Here is a 7,464-nt window from a genome sequence, read left to right on the forward strand (position 1 = left end):
GAGGGGGGGAGGAGTGGGGCCAGCCTGGGACAGGGCACTGGGGGATGGGGACAGCCTGGAGAGGCTTGGGGACACGGGGGTGAGGTGGGGGGACAGCCTGGAGAGGTGCTGAGATGAGGGGACACACAGGGACTTGGGGGTGGGAGGGTTGGGGACAGCCTGGAGGGACACTGAGACACTGGGACATGGGGACATGGGGTGGGGACATCATGGGACAGGGCTGTGAGGGACAGGGACAGCCTGGAGAGGGACAGGGACACCACAGCCTTGTCACACAGTGTCACAGGGACAGGGCTCTGAGGGACAGGGCAGTGACAGAGGGGACAGAACCTGGAGAGGGACAGGGACACTGTGGCCTTGTCACACAGCTGTGAGGGACACAGAGCTTGGAGAGGGACACGGGTCACAGGGACACGGGACAGGGCTGTGAGGGACAGGGCAGTGACAGAGGGGACAGAACCTGGAGAGGGACAGGGACACTGTGGCCTTGTCACACAGCTGTGAGGGACACAGAGCTTGGAGAGGGACAGGGACATGGGGACAGGGACACGGGGACAGGGACACGGGGACAGGGCTGGGATGGACAGGGACACGGGGACAGGGACACGGGGACAGGGACACTGGAGATGGGGACACTGGGGACAGGGACATTGCAGGAGTGGGACAGTATGGCCGTGTCACTTGTTCCTTGAGGGATGGTGGCCCTTGGGGACATCCAAGCTGCTCTGTGTCCCTTGTTCCTGTCCCCGAGGTGGCCCTTGGGGACATCAGAGCTGCCCCGTGTCCCTCGGCTCTGTTCTTGTCCCTATTCCTGTCCCCGAGGTGGCCCTTGGGGACACTCGTGTCACCATAAAGCGCCTTTGTCTCTCCCGTGGCCTGCTCTCTTCTTTGGCTGGGGACGTTTCGGGGTGTCCCCTGTGTCCCTTGGAGCCCTGTGGGGACACCTGCCACCCCCTTGGGGACAGAAGGGCAGTGGGGGAGTTTGGGTGGGGGTTTGGGGTTTTTTTGGGTTTTTTGAGGTTTTTTTGGGAGGCGTTGGGGTTTTTTTTGTTTAGTTTTTTTTTTGGTTTTGGGGGTTTTTAAAGGTTTTTTAGGGGGTTTTGGGGGATTGTTTCAGGCTTTTTTGTTTTTGGTATTTTTAGGGGTTTTTTGTGAGGTTTTTGGGGGTTTTTTTAAGGTTTCTTTAGAGGGTTTTGGGGGATTGGGGGTTTTTTGCTTTTGTTTTTATTTTTGTTTTTTTAAATTGGGTTTTTTGTGAGGTTTTTGGGGGTTTTTTGTTTGTTTTGGGGGATTTTTTAGGGGTTCTTTTTGGAGGTTTTGTGGGGTTCTTTGGGGGTTTTGGTTTTTTGGGGTTTTTGTTTGTTTCTGTTGTGGGGCTTTTTTTGTTTTGGCTTTTTTGGGGGGATTTTTTGGAGGTTTTTTAAAGGTTTTTTTTAGGGGTTCTGTGGGGATTTGGGGTTTTTTTTGGGGGGGGTTTCTTTGTCTTGAGGGTTTTGGATTTTTGGGGGGATTTTTTTTTGACGTTTTGGGTTGGGGGTTTTTGTTTGCTTTTGGTTGTTTTTTGTTTGTTTGTTTGGGTTTTTTGTTGTTTTGTTTTGTTTTTGTTTTGTTTTTTGGGGGGCCCAGGGATGCTTTTTCAGTCCTCCCCGCCGCCAGGGGGCGCCGCGCAGCCGCGTCCCTCCTCTGCCCTTCCGCCACTTCCGCTTCCGGCGCTCGGCGTTCCCGCTCCCGCCGCCATTTTCGCCGCCATTGCCCCGGGCCCGGCGCCGCCGCCATGGGCGCTCACCTGGGCCGGCGCTACCTGTGGGACGCCGAGGCCGAGCCCGACCCGCTGCACATGCCGTCCTTCCCCGCCGAGCTGGGCATGCCGCTCCGCAAGCCGCGCGGTCAGTGCGGGGACACCGCCAGCAGGGGGGGGGACACCGGGAGGGGACACCGGGGGGGACACCGTGAGGGGACACGGGGACACCGTGAGGGGACACGGGCGGGGCGCGGTGGCCTTGGGGTGTCCCCGCCCTCGCGTGACCCCGGTGACCTCCCGGCGCGGCCCCCCGCGTGTGATTCCCGGTGCCACCCCCCGTGTCCCCTCCCTGTCCCCAGCCCTGTCCCCACGTGCCACACGGGTGTCGGTGTCCCTGCTCTGCCACCCCGTGTCCCCGCTCTCGCGTGACCCCGGTGACCTCCCGGCGCGGCCCCCTGTCTGTGATTCCCGGTGCCACCCCCCCGTGTCCCCTTCCTGTCCCCAGCCCTGTCCCCACGTGCCACACGGGTGTCGGTGTCCCTGCTCTGCCACCCCGTGTCCCCGCTCTGTCACACCCTGCCCCCTGTTTGTCCCCATCCCGGCTGGGGGCTGAGTGTCCCCATTGTCCCCGAGTGTCCCCTGTGTCCCTGAGTGTCCCTGAGTGTCCTTGAGTGTCCCTGTGCCCTCTGTCCCCTGTGTCCCCGAGTGCCCCAATTCCCCCTGACCTCTCTGTCCCCACGTCCCTGAGTGTCCCTGAATGTCCCTGAGTGTCCCCTCTGTCCCCTCTGTCACACCCTGTCCCCTCGGTTTGTCCCCGTGTCCCAGCAGTGCTGAGTGTCCCCTGTGTCCCCGAGTGTCCCCGAGTGTCCCTGTGCCCTCTGTCCCCTGTGTCCCCGAGTGTCCCCAATTTCCCCTTGGCCTCTCTGTCCCCACGTCCCTGTGTGTCCCTGAGTGTCCCTGAGTGTCTCTCACTGTGTCCCTGTCCCCTCTGTCCCAGCCATGGTGGCCTTGGTGGTGCAGCTGGCCCAGGGCCGCGTGTCCCTGCGTGTCCCTGGGTGTCCCTGGGTGTCCCTGCTGTCCCTCACTGTGTCATTGTCCCCTGTGTCCCCCAGCCATGGTGGCCTCGGCGGAGCAGCTGGCCCAGGGCCGCGTGTCCCTGGAGCAGAGGGATTTCTGCGGGCACCACCTGCTGCGGCTGCTGCGCTGCCACCGCGACAACTTCCCCGTGCAAATGCCCTTGAGTGTTCCTGTCCCTTCTGACCTCTCTGTCCTTTCTGTCCCCATGTGCTGCTTGGGTGTCCTTAACTGTCCCTGACTGTCCTTGTCCCCTCTGTCCCCCAGCCACGGTGGCCTCGGCGGCTCAGCTGTCCCCGGGCCGCGTGTCCCTGTGTGTCCCTGGGTGTCCCTGGGTGTCCCTGGGTGTCCCTGCTGTCCCTCACTGTGTCATTGTCCCCTGTGTCCCCCAGCCATGGTGGCCTCGGCGGAGCAGCTGGCCCAGGGCCGCGTGTCCCTGGAGCAGAGGGATTTCTGCGGGCACCACCTGCTGCGGCTGCTGCGCTGCCACCGCGACAACTTCCCCGTGCCCTGGGGCTGCCACGCGCTGCGCCACGCCTGGGACAGCTGCCAGCACGAGGAGTAAGGGACAGGGACATGGGGACATGATGGGGACATGGGGACAGCGTGGGGGGACATCATGGGAGGGACAGCTTCCCCGTGCCCTGGGGCTGCCACGCGCTGCGCCACGCCTGGGACAGCTGCCAGCATGAGGAGTAAGGGACAGGGACATGGGGACACTGGGGACAGCATGGGGACATGGGGCTGCCACGTTGGTGGGACAGCTAGCTGCCAGCATGAGAAGTAAGGGACAGGGACATGGGGACATCATGGGGACATGGGGGGGCATTGGGGACACGATGGGGGGACACGGCTGGGACAGCTGGCAGCACCAGGAGTAGGGGACATGGGGGACATTGGGGCTGGAGGGAACACGGGGGACACAGGACTGGGGCACAGCAGGAGGGTGACAGGGACACGGGAGGGGCTTGGGGACATGGGGCCACCGCAGTGGCACAGAGGTGTGGTGACACACGGTGACAGGCGGTGACAGGCGGTGACATAGTGCCGTGGTGACACACAGTGACACGTGGTGACACGGTGACACAGTGGTGACACACAGTGACATGTGGTGACATGGTGACACAGTGGTGACACACAGTGACACGGCGGTGACATGGTGACACAGTGGTGTGGTGACACACGGGGACACGGTGATGACACGGTGATGACACGGTGACAGGCGGCGACGTGGCGACACACGGTGACGTGGTGCTAACACAGTGGTCACATGGTGACACACGGTGACACAGTGACACGGTGGTGACGGTGACACAGTGCTAACACACAGTGACACAGTGGTGACACACGGTGACACAGTGACACACAGTGACATGGTGGTGACATGGTGACATACAGTGACACACAGTGACGCGGTGACACACAGTGACACACGCGGTGACGCGGTGCCGCCCTGTCCCAGCTACGTGACACAGTGACACAGTGCTAACACAGCGGTGACACACGGTGACACACGGTGACACACAGTGACACGTAGTGACACACGTGACACACGCGGTGACACACAGTGACACATGCGGTGACACACGTGACACACGCGGTGACGCGGTGCCGCCCCGTCCCAGCTACGTGATGCGCATGAAGGAGTTCGAGCGCGAGCGGCGCCTGCGGCTGCGGCAGCAACGGCTGCAACGGCGCCGCGGGGACAGCGAGTGACAGCGAGTGACACCGGGGGACAGCGAGTGACAACGGGGGACAGCGGGGACAGCGAGTGACACTGTGGGGACAATGAGTAACGACAAGTGACACCGAGTGCCACCTGGGACACTGAGTGCCACCAAGTGACACCTGGCTCATCGAGTGACACCTGAATGACACTGAGTGACACCCAGGACACCGAGTGACACCACGGTGACACCTGGGACACTGAGTGACACTGTGGTGACACCTGAGTGATACCCAGGACACCGTGGTGACACCGAGTGACACCTGGGACACCAATGACACCGAGTGACACCTGGGACACCAAGTGACACCTGAGTGACACTGGCAACACCAAGTGACATCTGGGATACCGAGTGACACCTGAGTGACACCCGGGGACACCAAGTGACACCCAAGTGACACTGGAGACACCGAGTGACACCCGGGGGACTGAGTGACACCCGATGACACCGAGTGACACCTGAATGACACTGGAGACACCAAGTGACACCCCAATGACAGTAACATGAGGCCACCCCGCAATAAAGCTGCCAAGTGACACTGAGTGACACCCAAGACACCAAGTGACACTTGAGTGACACCTGAGTGGCATCAGGGACACCGTGGTGACACCGAGTGACACCTGAGTGACACTTGGTGACACGGTGACACACGATGACACAGTGGTGACGTGGTGACACGGTGACGCATAGTGACACAGTGACATGGTGGTGACATGGTGACACACAGTGACACAGTGACAGGCGGTGACACACAGTGACACACACGGTGACACGGTGACACACGGTGACACACGCGGTGACACACGCGGTGCCGCCCTGTCCCAGCTACGTGACACAGTGACACAGTGCTAACACAGTGACACACAGTGACACACACGGTGACACGTAGTGACACACGTGACACACGCGGTGACACACGCGGTGCCGCCCCGTCCCAGCTACGTGACACAGTGACACAGTGACACCCGATGACACCAAGTGACACCCCGGTGACACCGAATGACACCGGGGACACCACGGTGGCACCGAGTGACACTGGCAACACCAAGTGACATCTGGGATACCGAGTGACACCTGAGTGACACCCAGGGACAACGAGTGACACTGAGTAACACCCCAGTGATGGTAACACGATGCCACCCCCCAATAAAGCTGTCAAGTGACACTGAGTGACACCCAAGTGGCACCCCGGTGACGGTGACACGAGGCCACCCCCAATAAAGGACACAGTGGTGACACACAGTGACACGGTGACAGGCGGTGACACACGTGACACAGGCGGTGACGCGGTGCCGCCCTGTCCCAGCTACGTGACACAGTGACACAGTGCTAACACAGTGGTGACACACGGTGACACGGTGACACGCGGTGACACACGGTGACACGTAGTGACACACGTGACACACGCGGTGACACACGCGGTGCCGCCCCGTCCCAGCTACGTGATGCGCATGCAGGGATGGCACCTGGATGTGACACTGCCACCGGGGAGGGGACACTGCCAGTGCAGAGGTGACATTGTCTGGATGTGACACTGCCACCAGGGAGGGGACACTGCCAGTGCAGAGGTGACATTGTCTGGATGTGACACTGCCACTGGGGAGGTGACACTGTCACTCTGGATGTGACACTGCCACCGGGGAGGTGACACTGCCACCCTGAAAGTAACACTGCCACCAGAGAGGGGACACCGGGGATGGCACCTGGAGGTGACACTGCCACCGGGGAGGTGACACTGCCACCGGGGAGGGGACATTGCCACCGGGGAGGTGACACTGCCACCGGGGAGGGGACATTGTCTGGATGTGACACTGCCACCAGGGAGGGGACACCAGGGATGGCACCTGGATGTGACACTGCCACCGGGGAGGTGACACTGCCAGTGCAGAGGTGACATTGTCTGGATGTGACACTGCCACCAGGGAGGGGACACCAGGGATGGCACCACACTGCCACCAGAGAGGGGACACTGCCACCGGGGAGGGGACACTGCCAGTGCAGAGGTGACACTGGGGATGTCACCCTGGATGTGACACTGCCACCGGGGAGGGGACACTGCCACCCTGAAAGTAACACTGCCACCGGGGAGGGGACACTGGGGATGGCACCCTGGAGGTGACACTGCCACCAGAGAGGGGACACTGCCACCAGGGAGGGGACACTGCCACTGCAGAGGTGACATTGTCTGGATGTGACACTGCCACCAGGGAGGGGACACTGCCACAGGGGAGGGGACACCGGGGATGGCACCTGGAGGTGACAGGGGACAGCGGGGCCACACTGCCGTGTCCTGCTGTGACACCAGGGTGACAAGGGGCTCGCGTCCCCTGTCCCCTCACTGTCCCCAGGGCTCAGGGCACGACTGGCAGGGACACAGCAGGGTGTCCCCAAGGTGTCACAGCAGGGAGGGGACAGTGAGGGATGTCCCCAGGGCTGTCCTGAGGCTGTCCTCACTGTGTCACAGCAAGGAGGGGACACTGGGGGATGTCCTGGGGATGTCCCCGCGGTGTCCCCACGGTGTCACAGCAGGGAGGGGACACTGGGGGATGCCCCCGGGGCAGTGTCACAGCAGGGAGGGGACAGTGAGGGATGTCCTGGGGATGTCCCCGCGGTGTCCCCGCGGTGTCACAGCAGGAAGGGCACGATGGGCGAGCGCAGCGGGGGGTAGTCGCGGAACTCGCGCAGGTAACTGCGGTGCTTGCCCTGAGCCCAGATCGCCATCTGCACGAACCCCACCAGCGAGAACAGCGCCACTGCGGGACAGCGACAGCGCTGGCACCGCGGGGACACCGCGGGGGCACCGCGGGGACAGGGACAGCGCGGGGACAGCGCCACTGCGGGACAGCGACAGCGCTGGCACCGCGGGGACACTGCGGGGGCACCGCGGGGACACCTCAAATCCCCTCAAAATCCACCCAAATC

General features: G+C 62.1%; 2 protein-coding genes across 2 annotated transcripts in view; both read left to right on the forward strand.

Moving 5' to 3' along the window:
- The window catches only part of TRAPPC5 (trafficking protein particle complex subunit 5), a 5,550-nt gene extending 3,807 nt beyond the window's left edge, over positions 1-1,743 (forward strand). The window contains exon 4 of the mRNA XM_039728826.1: positions 1,627-1,743. The gene's annotated coding sequence lies outside the window, so the exon portion shown is untranslated. The remainder of the gene's footprint in view (positions 1-1,626) is intronic.
- On the forward strand, positions 1,740-4,987 carry NDUFB7 (NADH:ubiquinone oxidoreductase subunit B7). Its single transcript, XM_039728828.1, has 3 exons — positions 1,740-1,886; positions 3,208-3,376; positions 4,441-4,987. Exons 1-3 carry the CDS (start codon positions 1,775-1,777, stop codon positions 4,529-4,531), a joined length of 372 nt encoding a protein of 123 aa, XP_039584762.1. The 5' UTR covers positions 1,740-1,774; the 3' UTR covers positions 4,532-4,987.
- Positions 4,988-7,464: the final 2,477 nt, after the last annotated feature.

This window comes from Passer montanus, unplaced genomic scaffold, assembly GCF_014805655.1.
Source record: "Passer montanus isolate IOZ18808 unplaced genomic scaffold, ASM1480565v1 scaffold661, whole genome shotgun sequence".
NCBI classification, from domain to species: Eukaryota; Metazoa; Chordata; class Aves; order Passeriformes; family Passeridae; genus Passer; species Passer montanus.